This window comes from Passer montanus, unplaced genomic scaffold, assembly GCF_014805655.1.
Source record: "Passer montanus isolate IOZ18808 unplaced genomic scaffold, ASM1480565v1 scaffold3, whole genome shotgun sequence".
NCBI classification, from domain to species: Eukaryota; Metazoa; Chordata; class Aves; order Passeriformes; family Passeridae; genus Passer; species Passer montanus.
The window spans coordinates 21,542,023-21,557,635 of NW_024367707.1; the positions used below are offsets into that span (position 1 = coordinate 21,542,023).

Sequence of the window (15,613 nt, forward strand, 5' to 3'; positions counted from 1 at the left end):
GTAAATTGAAACATTCTAATGCTTACTTTGGTGACAGCTCTTGTACTGAAGCTTTCTAGGTTCTTTCCAAGCAAAAATTCTCCAGCCAAAACACCCAAGTCCCTTAATAGTAATCTAGGGTCTCATCCTTTGCAATAAGAAAATATATACATTTCTTTCAGTAAAAAATCATTGAGAAGAAAAGTAGATTGAAGGAGATTCCTCTTAAAAAAAAAATGCTTAAGATATGTTTGGTTTTGGATGGTTTGTTTTTTTGTTTTTTTTTTTTAATAAAGGGATGGACCGTTCTCTAAATGTTCAAAACAGCCTACATTGTAAAGATAAATAATATTGAATGTCTGTGCCCTCAGGTTTTTGCATAATTATTGAAATTCACTTTGCTGTTTTGGCATGTACATTGCTGTTCCAAGCACAGATTTATTTATTAAATCTGACAGTCATATTTAAGAGTTTCTTTGAGCCAGTCAAAACACATCTGAGAAAGACATTCCATTGCAGCACTTAGGTGATGCTGATGTCCATCATCATCACAACCATTTCTTTTTTGACCAAAGTCCTCCCTGTGTGATTGACACAAATCAGATGTTGTTTTCAAAGAACATATGCACTAATTACTTTGAGAAGATTCTTTATACCTTGACAAACCACCTTGTAGATTGCATTTATCAGCTTGTGTTCTGATAGTGGCATAGATACTGGATGCATAACTTATGGCTGTTCTGCAATAGGAATTTAGAATGGGTATTTTTAGAAAGGGCTTCAGGTTTGCTTCAATATAAATGCATTTTAAATGATGACATTTATTTTAAAAGAAAAAAGCTGCAGGAAAAGACAAGTATGTATTTTATACTGTGGAAAAAATAAGAAACACTGAAAACCAAAACTCACCCCAATCTCACTAGAATACATACATACATTTGCTTTATATTTTTAAAATATGAGGCTCATTGTTTCTTGTATGTAACTGCTTCACAGAATCATCAAGGTTAGAAGAGACCTTCAAGGTAATCTAGTCCAACCGTCAACCCAGCACCCCTATCCCTAAGTGCCACATACAGTTGCCTCTTGGAAACTTCTTGAGATGGTGACTCCATCACCTCCCTGGACATTATTCCAATGCCTGACTGCTCTTTCAGTGCAGAAATTATTTCTGGTATCTAATCTGACCCTCCCCTGATGCAGCTTAAGGCCATTTCCTCTTCTCCTTTCCACTGACCCTCACCTGGCTCCAACCACAGGACTTGTGCTCCAGACTCTTCTGCAGTACTGCTTTGTAGTGTTACTTGGAATATTTTCAAAAGGATTAGCTGCTTACTTTTTTTCGGGGAGAAGTAATGTGGTTTTGCTTGTAGTATTGGGGTTTTTTCCTTCCTTTTCCCCCCATGACTCCTTTGAACTCTATAGTTGCCCCATAGCTGGTTGGCCTCTCCTTTTAGCAAATTACTGAATAGTCATCCTAATGTGACATTGACAATTAATGAAGTGATTTTATAAGGTACAACTTGCTGACTGGAATTTCAGTTTTAAAGTGGAATCTTTATACCTTGACAAACCTCCTTGTAGATTGCATTTATCAGCTTGTGCTCTGATAGTTGCATAGATACTGGATGTGCAGTATTTGAGACTGTTCATCTCATTATCTGTATTCTGGGCAGTGGAATCACAGGGAACACATGATGTTAACCTCACTCATATTTCCCGTGGCATCTTTTTACAACACAGAATTAATAGTCATGCAAGAAAATATATATTTGACTATTTAAACTACAAAATTAATGTATTGAGTGTGAATAGTATCTTGTTGGACTTCTGGTAACTAAAGATATACATTATTTTGTCTGCTTTGAAATTATTGTGACAGTGCTGAAAAATACCTGCACAAAAAATGACAGATGGGTTCATGATATTTTGTAAAGGAAAATAAAAGCAGCTTTTAAAACCAGTTCTCTAGCAGTGAAAAAGAAAATGAATTTTTTTTAAGTACAAGAAAGTTACAAAAAAAGTATCCTAGCAGTCTGTCTTGTATGTATCCAAAATATAATTAATTGTCCATCCTACAGGGATGCAAGTCCTCCTGTGGCTAGAGAGATACAAGATCAAATGCATTACATCAGGAAAAAACTTCTTAACAGCCTTCCAAAATTGGAAATGGAACTTCCTCATCATTTGCTTTTGCAGTAACAACCACTCAAAACCTAGAGACCTGCAAAATTGTTTTGGTTTTAGATGAGTGCAGCAGTGACTTGCCTAATGTATAAAATGTTATTTGTTCATAATCACTGTTCAGTGTAGAACCTCCCCTTCAACCCAATACATTAAACATTTTATGGGCAGTTTTAGCTCAAGAACCATTTAAGTGCATAAACATAGAGTGTATAAGTTAGAAGTAATCTTTAATTCTGATTCTAAAGATGTATGCTATTAAAGTGCAACACCATTTTATGAAGCTTGTAATGGTCATGTCAGCTGATAGGAAATATTTGAAAATCTGAGTGTATTATTTTAAATGTTTTGGTGTTTGTCAGTACATTTCAGTGGGATAATACTTTCAGTGTACATAAAAAAGAATTTGAGAACTTTGGTTTTTCTGTTTGCATAAGCTTCTGCACTAATGAGTAGAACATCCTCAAATGGATGCACTGACAGCAGGGATTTGGCAGGCAGGCTCCCAGGCACTGATGCTGTTTGCTCTGAGCATGGAATTCTGCCCATAACAATGAGGCTAGGACTTCATATGAAAAGGGAAAAAAACCTCAAAGTATGGATCAGAGACAGAAGAGAAGAAAAGAGCTGCCTAAGCCAAGGACATGCTGCTTCTTCCTTAATGGTACTAATATCCAAGATTTGTGTACTTGGCAGTGTTCCTGGGTTTATAGTTCTTAGTCAGAAATCTTGGAGGCTTAATGCTGTTGCCAGAATGTTAGATGTCTAATGCCACTTGAGATACTCTAAAATACTTCACGTGATTTCCAGAAGGACTGGAGTCTCTGAGATGTCATAATTGCATCTTTCCAGCCTTTGATGAGGTCACATACCCAAGTGCAATCTCAAATGGTGGCAAATGCCTGTGTGTAGGAAAACTGAAGGGAGTTATCTGTGCTTCCCCAGCCAAGCTGGAGGGGTAAAAAATGTTTATGTGCATACACCCACATATACACGCACACACTAAATTCAAAACCCCAACAAAGCCTTTCTACATCTCACTGGATTGAAAATTCAGCAGAAATAACCTTGTAAAAGAACAATCAATCACCCCCAGCAAAAAATGCAAACAAAAGAACTCTATCCATGAAATAGAAAAAATCTCAAACCACCTCCAAAATGAAAAATTTAAGATTAATTTAATGCCAGACATTTTTATTACAGTTGATATGAGCCCAGTCCAGAGAGACAGTGCAGCTTTAGAAAGTGGATGTCAACAGTAGAAGAGGACCAGAGGGTGAGATTTTCTTACACAGCTAAATACCCTCTACAAATGTTGTACAAGTGAAGAGGGTTAGGAAATGGTACAGGTTTCATTGATTCAGATTGAATTTTGAAGTGGTGTGAGAAAATTAATTTCTTAGGCATGTGATAGATAAAACAGAACACCCCCGAAAATCCTTCCATCACCTCTTCAGTCAAGCTACTTTGTGGTCCATTGACAAACATGAGAAAGTTCAGTCCTTTTGGTGCACTGGGTTGGCACTTCTGTGAAAATGGGGAATTCAACTCTTGCAGCTCTCAGCCATGCAGCCCAATTTATATAAAGACAATGAGATGTCCTTTGTCAGAGGAAGTGAAATCTTACCAGGCATTTTGCATAGAAGGTAATAGGGTGGGGGTACTTTTTGTTTTGTGTTGTCTGGGGAGGTCAGGGCATTTCTTTTTTGTTTTTTTGTGGGGAGTTTTTTCTGAATTTGGAATTATAACAACAAGATATTATATATATAATATATATAAAGCAAAAGCTTCCACTACATTGCTTACCTATTGTGAGTACTTGGCAGATGCATATATATATATATAGACTGGAGGAATTATGCTTTTTTGAAAGTATAAGCAATTTTTTCAAATGACTTAGTAAGAGGCAGGAATAATAGGAGAATAAATTGAGCTTGAGAGAAGGAAAAGAAATGATTCATCTTCTGTTTATGTTTTGCATGAGGAAATAGTGCATGGTTAATACTGGTTTCCAGTGACAGTAGAATAACACTTCCTAATTAGGATTCTGAGAAAGTGACACAAAGGAGGTAGATTAGTTTTCTTTTACCATATTTGCATCCAGTGATCAAAAATGCTGGATAGAATTGGTGAATAATGATTCTTGCAGTGGATGATGGCATCTGTAGAAAACCAAAAAATTGCTGACTGAATATTGCCTCTACAGAAATTCATGTTGTGCAGAATTAAAAACTCTAAGGCTGCATGTTGCTATGGATAATTTGTTCAAAAGTGGAAGGAAACATTTCCTCTCTGCCTTCCTACCTATTTTCCTTTTCTGAAAATGGGATATAAAATACATCAGATTGCTAAAAAAGAGACATAGGGGGATATGTGAAGGAAAGGATTTGATTCCTGATGTTTACAGAGCACAAAGCCTGCATTCTTATATTCTTAGAATCAGGTTTAGTATCAGGTCAAATAACTTGTTTCCTTCAAAACAAAACCCACATATATTGATAGTGGATGTGAATTGTGCTGTTTAAAGTATTTTTGTATATTGTTTCCTTTTATAAAAATGACATAATTTAACAATAAAATTGATGTGTATTCCATTCTATTATTAGAACATGTAATTAGAACATTTCTATAAATAAAAAGAATTGGCAATTTATTTAAATAAAATATAGAAGATTTTTTAACACCTAAAAGAAATCAAATGCGGTAATAGAGAGAATAATAGTTTTTTGGGCATAAATATGCTTGGATGTGAGAGACAGAAGAGAGATTCATCCCTTTATAAGCAAGATAGGGGATGGGTAGAGGTGTGCATAGGTTATTTTTGAAAACACTGGTGATGAAAAAATTTAGCTGTTAAAAGAGTATTAAAGTTAGCAGTTCAGATTAGTAATATTGATTTATCCATCTTGTGGGGGAGGTTACAAAAGGTGAGAATCTTTCTGGGTGCTCACTATTGGAGGGGTTCTGAACCTGAGTGTGGGCTTTTAAAGTACACTAAATAGTTGACTACATTGGCAAACTAATGGTGTCTTTTGTCAGTGTATAAATAATAATCACACCTTCCCCTCCCTTTGTGTGTTAGGATGTGTATGAATATTTGTTTCAGCTTATTGGCTGGGGGGGTTTCCCCTCTCTTTGTCTTGATTTTAGATGTGTATCTAGCTCCATGGCAACTAGTCAACCCCTCAAACTGGGTAAATATTGAAGTCACTGAGTATGAAAACAGGAGTTTTCTTTGTAGCTTTGACTTTGCTCCATTTAGTTTGGCGATTCGTGTTGTTTTTTTCTGTTTGTTTTTGAAACCTTCAGTGCTCTTGAAATTCTGTGTATTTTTTAATGCTACAAGAAATATTAACACCTAGCCTTCTCTTATTCTCATACTGCATTGAGGTCAGGAGCAGAATGTATGTGAGTTCCTAGATTTAATTACTTCTGGTAGAGAGGAGGTTTTTCTCTGTGTTTGAATATCTAGAGTAGCTGGTTATTATCTTTGACCTGTGACTCTTTAAAAAGACACTGCCAGCAGAAAAGGTTCTTTTATATTCAGATACTTTAATATTATACTTAGCAATTGTAAGTTAGTTACTTTTCTCTGACTACTTCGATCAAAAATATACAGTTGCGTTCATGTTTGTATTTTTCCATAAGGCAATAATAGGGTTTGTTTTTTTTAATTTTAGGTGAATTTGTGTTTGGTTGGGATTACTCTATTTACAGATCCATTGCTTTCAGAATTCTTATTTGAAGGAATGCTTCAGAAGGTGTTAGGTTTAAGCAGCAGGTAGACAAGGAAATCTTAGTGATTCTACCCTAAGAAAAATGTTAAGTAATTAGGGAGAAAAGGCATATAATTTTACTGTTTACATGGCCTGTCTATGTGTAAATCCCAAGACAGATGTCAAGATAATTTAGCAATTGAAAGCAAAGCTACTCCCAAGTCCTTCACTATCTGTATTGAGAAATACCTATCATAGTTTGAAAACTGTAGAGCCATAGAATCATTTAGGTTGGAAAAGACATTTAAGGTCATTCAGTCCAGTCATAAACCAGTGTTTCTCTTGAAAGAAAAAAGGACTGGGCCAGACATCTTACTACTGGTGTAGGAATTAAATAAAAGGAAACAACCTTGTAATCCTATGGGTATCAGCTGGATTACTCTACATTAGTGATTTGATGAGGACCCTAAATGTCCTGCAAATGTCTCTGTGATTTTTAGAAATGTCTGTTTTACTTAAAAAATATCAGATCAATAAATCATTTCTTTAGTTAGGGAACATTAGAATCTTCTCTCCACCTCGGAGGGAGAAACCCATAATAATCTCTCATTCAGTTAAATATCTAGTGTAACAGCAAGTTTTTAAAAAAGGTCTTGGCATATAAAGAGCACAAACCCAAAAGGTTTGGGGAGGTAAAGATAGGTTTCTTAAAAGACATTTCAAGGGTTTTTGACAGGGAGGTTTAACTGACCTTTGTTTTGAAATCAGTTTTACTCTCTCAAGCCATTTCCAAAGAATCTCTGTTGGAAAATCTCCCCTGTCAGAAAAGCAAGTTTTACAAATAATAGATAATTACACTTATTTTAGGAGCTGTAGAATATCTGTTTGTTCATAAATTAAATTTTGTTTCAAATAAAATTTTCTAATTGGTAAATTTTAGTTCTAAACAAAATATTACAGATATGGATTGACTGTGTATGTGTATTTAGGTTTCTGTTTTCAATCTGTGTAACTTTTAATGTCTAAGTAGGTGTTATCTGTCAAGTGTTGAAGCAAGGCTCAGATATAAAAATATCCCTTCCTTTCTAAACATAATTTAAAATGTGACATGAGCATGTGTTACATTTGTGTGTGCATATGGATTAACAGATAGTTATAGAAAATATACTAAAATAGCAGGTTTGATTACATGGAAATCAGGTTTGATTAATTACTGCTGTAAATTGCTCTGGCACTGTGCCAGCTCGGGAGTGCATTGCCCTAATGGAGTGACAACTGCTGAGGAGGGGAAGCTGCAGCTCAGTCTCGAAGCTGATGGCACAGTAGGAGAAATGGTTGGCTGTGGCTGTGTGCTTGCAGGGTTGTTTTTAAAACAAGCAAACAAACCCAAATAAATAAATGACAACCTCTCACAAACAAACAAAGCTCTCACTGCTACTGCTTCCCCTAAAAAAACCCATCCAAAACTCCAAAGCTAATCACTGTTCATTGAGAGCACAGTCATCCCAGATCACAGGGAGTTTCCTTGTGCTTTTTTAGGTGTGTCTTCTCAGAACTAAGTGCTAAGGAAAAGCATCATGTCTGTGGTTTGGGTGGAGTCTTTGATGGCAATACCTTAGATGACAAGTTCCATTTGAAATTAAGTCTCCTTCAGATTTTCAGTGTTTTCAAGAGAAAAAATGGCCAGTACTGCTTAGGATGCCTGACTGACTAAGGAATGACTAGTTAGATCTGTTAGGTCAAAAGACAGCAGAATGTACTTTTAGTTTTCTGGTCAGCTTTCCTGAGAGTTTTGTTTTGCTATTGAGATGTCCACTGAAAGCATCTTCCTAGAAAAAAATTACTATTACTTGTTGGGGTTTTTTGGATGTCAATAATGTCTAGAAAAAGGTCACAAGATTTGTTTTGGAAGAACTGTGGCTGTTTTAGGTAGCTTGGATACTTTGGAATTGACTAACCTAACATTAAAGTACCGTGTGGAAATTATTTTTCTTGAGACACAGTAGTGAAGCTTATTTAGTCCAGTTCTGTTTTCCAGTACAACTGTGCAGTTCTGCTGAAACCAGTGGAATAGAAATCAGTGTGGCTTTCTTGTATCCCAGGTTTGGGGTCAGACATTTCTGAGCTGGGGTCAGAGCGCTGTTTTCTTGTACTTGTCTTGTAGCTATGAAGTATGGATTAATGGCAGGTTTCCAACCTGGCTTCAGATATAGTGGATAAAGACAAGCTGGAATTTAACTGCATCTTAATAAATTGCAAATTGAGATAATGTTTTTAATTTTAATCAAGTGATAATTTCTGAACTAATTTTGTCTGTGGCTGGTGACATATTTAATGTTGAAGAGAAATTAACAGTAAGTACCATCTAAGTTCCAATTAAAGAAGGATTTGAAATGTGTTGATAGATTTTTACATATTCATTTAAACCTAATAAAATAGTCTTCGTCTTTGTAAAAGTGGTATCTGAGTAGGTGTAGGATCTAATTAGTTTATGACAGTAATCTGAATTAACTCCCGTCCACTAGAAAAAATGGCAAGTAGTGAACAATTTTCAAGCATTGATTCCACCTAGTGGTAAAAAAATATTATTACTGGTTTACATAATACATATTCAGAATGACATGAAGTTCCTGTCATATATAAAGAAAGAGGAATTAACTGTGTCTTTTGTAACATAATCTACACATGTGCAGTACTGCAAAAGCTGTTCAGAGTAGGCAGCTAGAATTTGAACACTTCACTGATTGATACTGATAGGGATGACTTAGATGATGTTTCAGACATATTTACTTTGTCCAATTAAAAAAAGTTAATTGCACAATTGAGTGAGTATAATGGGGACTTTGTACAAGTTTAAAAAGGTGCAGGGTTTTTTTATGTGTGTCAAAACCAGGCTTTTATGGTTTGGGCTTTTTAAGGGATTTTTTGTTTCTTAAATAAATCTTCTTTGGAATAGAAGTTTGAATTCAGGTAACATGAAGGGTGTGGATGTGGGTTGGGAATTCCTGACACAATAATCAATGAGATTTTGCAATGAACCATGGACTTGGGGAATACTCACCTGGCTAAATATTGACTTGGCTGAGTTCCCAGAAGTATTTCAGAAAGGATCTGCAGTGTTCATCCTGTGGGCACAGGGAGAGGGTGAAGTATGCTGGGGAGAGGCTGAAGAAGGCAGGGCTCCTTCTTCTGGAGGTGATACCAGTGTGTGCCAGGCAGTAATGACTACAGCTTTGTGTAATGCAGTCTGGCAACAGCACATGATGCAAGCTCCCTTCCTGTGTAAAATACTGCCCAGCTGCTCTTTAGCAACTGAAAACCTTGACCCCTTCTGATTACAGTGATATGTGAAAGCATCTTATCCCCAGCTGATGGAGGCCCAGTATAAAAATCATGTTTATCCTTGTAACATCTGTATGTGACAATTAACATGTAAGACAGCAACACAGCTGATTCTGATGGATGTATGTGGACTGTCTTCTGTTTTCCTTTTCATTTATAGGTACTTGTTCCACAGTGGCAATCCAGAGCATCCAGGAGACATCCTTCTAAACACAACTGTAGAAGTTTTGCCTTTTCAGGTACAAATGTTTTTATTTGTGTCTTCTCCATTACAGGATAAAAGCAAAGTCTCTTTATTGACTTTTTTAACAGTGAAGAGATTAAATGCTTCTTTTAACTGTATGAACTTGATGTTCTGATGTTCTTGAACTTTTCACTCTTTTAACTGGATATGTTCACAACAGACTATTGTAACTATTCAAATGTTCATTCAGGGTGCAGTTTGCTACAGGTGCTGTTGGTAATTTCGAGGTGAAAAAGGTCATTTTCTTCCAGTTCATTGCTACTATTGAAAACAAAAAAATAAAGAGTCTTCCCTCTCCTGTGTATTTTGGGAAATGGGAAACCTAAGTCAATCTGCTATTTGACTCAGTAAAAAAGTCTTAGTTCAGGGATTGACACACATTCCAACCCACTAGATACCAAAATATATAGATTCTTAAACAGAATGTGTACCTTTGTCCCGATTTCTTATGTTTTTTTCCCCATAAATGAGCAGTTTTACCACAGGAGAATACTACACTATCTAAAGTATGTTCTTGTTTAAGTCAGATGGTATGGGTTCTCTTTCTTCAACTAGATATTGCAGCTAACTATTTTTATCACAAAGACTGAGAGGATTAAGATGTTACTTTAGACAAATTTATTTTATTTAGTATTAAAATGGCAAAGTATCTCTACCTTTCCCCATATACCTGGTGTAGGAATCTTGAAATCTAGGCTGAAATTGCCTTATGTTGAACATTTTTTTAAACTTTCTTTTTATCTATTTTTTGAAGTAAGTAATTGTGAAGAGTTTGTATCTCCATTTTCCCAGTCTACCTTCCTTAGAGCAGGCAAAAATAGGAAATTCTTACTATTCCTATCCTTAAAAAGAAAATTGTTAGTTTGGTTCTAATTATAAAACATGACATATGGGATATATATCATAAGATCTGAGGGGTTTGTTTCTCAAGACCTGTGGAAATACATTCAACCACAAAAACCAGCAGCAGCCCTCACTTCATCTAAGCCCAAGATACAAAAGTGCACAAGATAACTAGCAAAAATGTGCATCAGGCATCTCTTTTTTAGCTTTACTTGGCTATGGAATGTCCCTCACTGGAGCATCCTTTGAGGAAGTAATGATACAGAGGTTCTATTGCTATTGATGCAATTTGTGGAAAAGGTAAACAGGAAATTCTGCATCTGTTCCTAAGCCACTGGTGTCAGAACAGAGGAAAATATTCTCAGTAAAATAAGGTCAGCTGAGGACACCAGCTCCTCAGGGCCCTGTTTCTCCACCCTGGACTTCAGTAGAACTATAAACTCATTCAAATGTTTTAACCCTGATCTTCCTTAAGTAGAATTCAGAAAAACCAAAAAAACCTTAGAAACCAGAGTACCCCCAGGCTGGATTTGTCTGGGATTTAAGCAGCATACTAAAAATCCCTCAAGACAACCTATAACAAAAACCTGCCCCAAACACCCCAACAACAAAGGAAACCAAAACACCTGCCTCCCAAATAAATAACCAAAGACATTCCCACCACTTTTTCAGCAGCCTTAGTCAAAATAGGAATGGAAAGTTAAAAAAAGCTGATCAATTTAATCTCCATTTTGCCAAGCATTTTTAATTAATTCCTGGGAAATGCTTAGAGTGGGTCTTTCAGTATTGGGTCATGGTTGTACTTCTACAATTTTTTTTGTGCTCATTTAATAAAACTTACTGATTCCCATTGATCCCCATCCATATAGTGAGGCAGTGATAATTGTGGTGCTTCCCTCACTGGTCTGATGGCTTTCCATCTTGCCCAAAGTCTTAGATCAAAAAGTAAGCTCTAAGTTTTCATTTGTCCAAGAGAGAAAGCTCTTGTTAAGCCATAGAGAAAGAAGGCAGGTCCTGCCTTTGCTTGTCTCATACTGTGTATGCCAGTATGTGCTAAGTGTTCTGTTCACGTGGCAATTACCATGTGAGCTTCATGGGGCACTTAGAGTACTTGATTTTTCTTCTTTGAAGCCAGGTATTGTTCGGTTCTAGAACACTGCTGCTCTTTCTTTTTTTTCTTTTTCTTTCTTTTTTTTTTTAAATGTTTGCTTGTATAAGGCTATAAATAATTATATTCCAGGCTTGTTCTTAATCATTTGGAAAAAATGGATGCTGAATATATAAGAAGAGTGCACACACATTTGTTTTTCTCTGGCAAAGTCATATGTCAAAATAAAATGTCTCATTTGTGCTTTGTTGTTCTAGAGTGAAGAACTGGTATTAAGCAAAGAAACCAAAGACAAACGCTTAGAGGATGGTTACTTCAGGATAGGTATGTAACATAGAAAAAAACGTGTATTCTCACTATTGCAGTTCTTAAAGACATCTTTATTAAAACCAAAACAAACCTAAACCTGAGTTTTTATCATTCACTTTTGGGTACATGACCCCGTAGGCTTTACTTAATATTGTGTCCATTAATTCTTTTCAGAGACTGATGTACTGAACAGAGATCTCTCGTGACTCTTAGTTGTAGTGCAGCTACATCCAGCTTTTCTGCCAGGATTGATCACCTAGATTATAATAGAGGCCTTTCCAAGTTTTGTATGATCACCTCCTCTGTCCTGTGACTGCACAAGTGCTTTTCTGAGTTGTGTGCTTGCCTTGGATTTGAACCCACCCTACAGACAATCAGCTGTCTCATAACAGGATGAGATTGGCATTTCAACAGCCAAATGGCTGTTGGGGAAGGTGCTTGGATACATGTTGTCAAGGAAGAGAAATTTTACCCATGGATTTTAATTAGTTGCTGGACAGAGTTTGGGCAATCCTGTTATAACTTTTTTTGTCATAATAAATTACAGTTGTTGTCTATATGGCTTAACTACAAAGTCTAACTGGACTTTTAAATTGAATTCTTACTCATCCTAAAGCATTGAAGATGCTTTAAATAGGAATATGTTATGCATGAATGATATCACTTGTCCTTAATCCTATTTGAAAACACATAAGCCAAAGGCATGATATTAGTTCTGTGATATTAAATGAGTACCTGTGCCAAAATCTTCACAGAGTTTAGGTGTTAATGCCCTTAGACAGTTTCAAAGCTTTTATTTTTATGTATAATCCTGTTCAGATTGGTGTGCACTGATGATGTGCCCCATATTGTTTGCTGCTGCAAAACTGGATCTGATGTCAAAATCACGCACTGCCTTTTATTTTGGGAATGATACTGGTTTCACTGTGATTCTGTCACAATGATACTGTGAACTGTGATTCTGCAGATACAAGTTATGGATTTTGTGCTGCAGTTTGGTGAACAGGACTTAATGATATACTTTTGCAGGGAAGTTTGAAAACGGTGTAGCTGAAGGAACAGTTGACCCCAGCCTAAATCCTATTTCATCATTCCGGCTTTCAGTGATACAAAATTCAGCCGTTTGGGCAATTCTCAATGAGGTAAGAGGTGGTAGAACATTACATTGAAAAACATAACTGGAGAATGGGAGATTTCTTCATTCTGTTTTGAAGCTCAGACTTCTGGCTAAAACTAAAAATAGTTACCTCTTATTACTGAGAATTGTAATACACTAAACCATGACTTATTTCTTCTGATTCTCTATTTCAGATTCATATTAAAAAGATTACAAACTGATCATGGAAATCTGCTTTAGAGGAAAAAGAATTCTTGAAAATTCTTCCTATAAAATCTGACATCCTTAGCAAGTCACAAATTGAAAATACTGAGCATGCACCTTATTCCAAATGTCATTCTTTTTCACTTGAACTCTACCTCTTGTGAAATCTACTGTAGATGAGAAGATTGTATTTACCCTTCTTATCTGATCCATCCAGAAACTGATGCTCCACACTGATAACGTTCGACTGAGGCCCAAGTTGTCCTCCACTGTAATGTGACTTTACCATCTTATGGTTGCAGAACCCTGCTACGCTTAACCTGTACTATTTTGATAGTATAGTAATATAGAGTTGTACATATTGTTACATTCCTTGAAGAAAAAAAAAATATAATTATTGTTAAATAAGTTTTATGAAGGGGGTACTTTCGGAGTTCCATTTATTTTCTATAACAAGAACCCTCTTTTATAGACTGTCAGGGATATATATTAAAAATGCTAGGGATATTTAATTTATTAAAATAATTTGAAAAGTACATATTTTTATGCAGTAAAATTTTAAATTGATATAGTTTTTTTATGAATTCTCTAGTTTAAGTTATCTTTCTACATTTTTCTTTGGAGATGCAAACATAAATTAATACCATATTTCAAATATACTGCCATGTTAAAAAGAAAACAAGATTAAGTTTCTAAATTATGTAGTTTTATACACAGAATCTGAATGATGTTCAGAGGCATAAACAGAGTTCTGAAGAGCATTTTTCTTTGGGGCTATGAAATTCCACGATGTACAGTTTGTAGCCACATAAAAAGCATGTTGAAATGTCTTGTTTCATATTATGTACTAAATCTGCAGTAATTTTAGATTTAATCCATTGCATTTTAGAAGAATTTTTTTTTACTCCAAACCAGTTCTTTCTAAAAATATTTGTAAACATTTCCTAGATTGAACAAATTCATTTTCTGTACTGAAGAAAATCATTCTCCAGCTTTGCTTTGGAGTGACAAGAGGCTACCTTTTATCAAAAGAATGAACAGTAGATACATTTGATTTACAGAGGTCTCCTTTTAAAAAGCTCTGTTATCACAGCATTTATTTTGGATACATTAGTGAGTAGTTACAGGTTATTTTCTTCCTTTGTTTAAGAGCAAGGTCTTAGTTTGACTCCTTTATGGATCAGTATGGTAACTTGCACTAACTTTATAGTGGGAACTGAATTTGGCCTCAAGTTAGTAGCCTGCCTTTTTGTTTCAAGGGAAACAACAGTGATCTTAAATGAATCAGAAATTCGGTCAGGAACAGAACGTGGTCTGGATTACAATCACAGTGGAACTGTTGCAGTACTAATGCTGCTGCTGTTCCTAAGAGTCCTTCTGCTCAGATGCTTATGTGTAAGGACTCAGGCATGAGAAAATTTCAGTTAGTCAGAAATGGCCAGGAAAAAGAGAGGCAGGAATTCCTCCCTTTTATTAGGAATGAAGTGCCTGATTGACATTGGAGGGAGGCATCCATGCTGGCTTTGGGTATTGTCAGTTGTGCTGTGAACCAGCCTCCTGGAACTGACATCTCAAAAGCTGGCCAGCTTTCCCTGTGGAAAAAACACACTCTCTGCTACCCCCAACACAGAATCATAGAATCACTTAAGTTGGAAAAGACCTTTATTGTCTTTGTGATCAGGGCACAGATGCACAAAACCTGTTGCAGGTTCCCTGATCTAGAGCAGGGGTCTTGAATTTGTACTTCCCTGTTAAAGCTCAGCTGATAGATTTGGGCTCCCTTTCATGATAGGCTTGTAAGGAGCAGGAGCCTAAAGCTGCCTCGCTAGCACTGCAAGCACCACTGGATTAGAGTGTCAACCTGTCTTCTCTTCTGCCTTGTTGGAGAATTGTGCCATAGCTTTGACAGTTCAGCAATATTCAAGTTGAAGAACTTAACTATTTCTGCAATGTTGTTATTTTGGTTTAGCTATGTTGTCTGGGGACACAGGGATGACAAGATCTGTATGCAGAGCAAGACCTTCTGTTTAGACTGACTGGTGTAAGCTCAAGAAAAAGGAGATACCAAGCAGACCTTGTTTACTTTTCCTGATTGCATCAGGTGGTATAAATAAAATGTTACTTGGAAAGCTTGTGTTGCCCATGGATGTTGTGGGCATAAACTAAGCACTGGTCACATAAATGGAGTTTATTCTTGGATTAGGGAATGTGGGTGTCTAGGCTCTGAATCCCATGTGACTCTAGCCTATTGTGGTGCTACAGCCCCGTTTGTTTGTACAATGCCCTGCCATCAAAAATTTTTTTAAACATCAGCTAGCAAAGGTCTGAGAAAATATTTAGGTTTTCTTCTCAGCTGTGTCTGTAAATGAATGATGCAAGTTATTTAAACTAGGGATATTTATTACAATCCAGACTGCAGAAATACATTAGATATTGCAGTTTCTTAATGTAGTTACTTTTGCTGACAGTGACCTTTTCCATTTCTCTGTGAGTCTGGAAGTTTACTGGTACTATTTATGTAAGAAACCTGTGTGCTTATTCTAAAAGCATCACTGTTCCTGATATTT

At 36.1% G+C, this 15,613-nt stretch overlaps 1 protein-coding gene across 4 annotated transcripts in view; it reads left to right on the forward strand.

The window, feature by feature from the left end:
* Positions 1 to 13,967, forward strand: part of MGAT4A (alpha-1,3-mannosyl-glycoprotein 4-beta-N-acetylglucosaminyltransferase A) — a 73,024-nt gene extending 59,057 nt beyond the window's left edge. For all 4 annotated transcript variants that reach the window (XM_039714564.1, XM_039714567.1, XM_039714565.1 and 1 more), the window contains 4 exons: positions 9,382 to 9,460; positions 11,674 to 11,740; positions 12,755 to 12,867; positions 13,037 to 13,967. In XM_039714564.1, coding sequence (XP_039570498.1) covers positions 9,382 to 9,460; positions 11,674 to 11,740; positions 12,755 to 12,867; positions 13,037 to 13,063 — 286 coding nt within the window. In that variant the 3' untranslated portion in view covers positions 13,064 to 13,967. The remainder of the gene's footprint in view (positions 1 to 9,381; positions 9,461 to 11,673; positions 11,741 to 12,754; positions 12,868 to 13,036) is intronic.
* Positions 13,968 to 15,613: the final 1,646 nt, after the last annotated feature.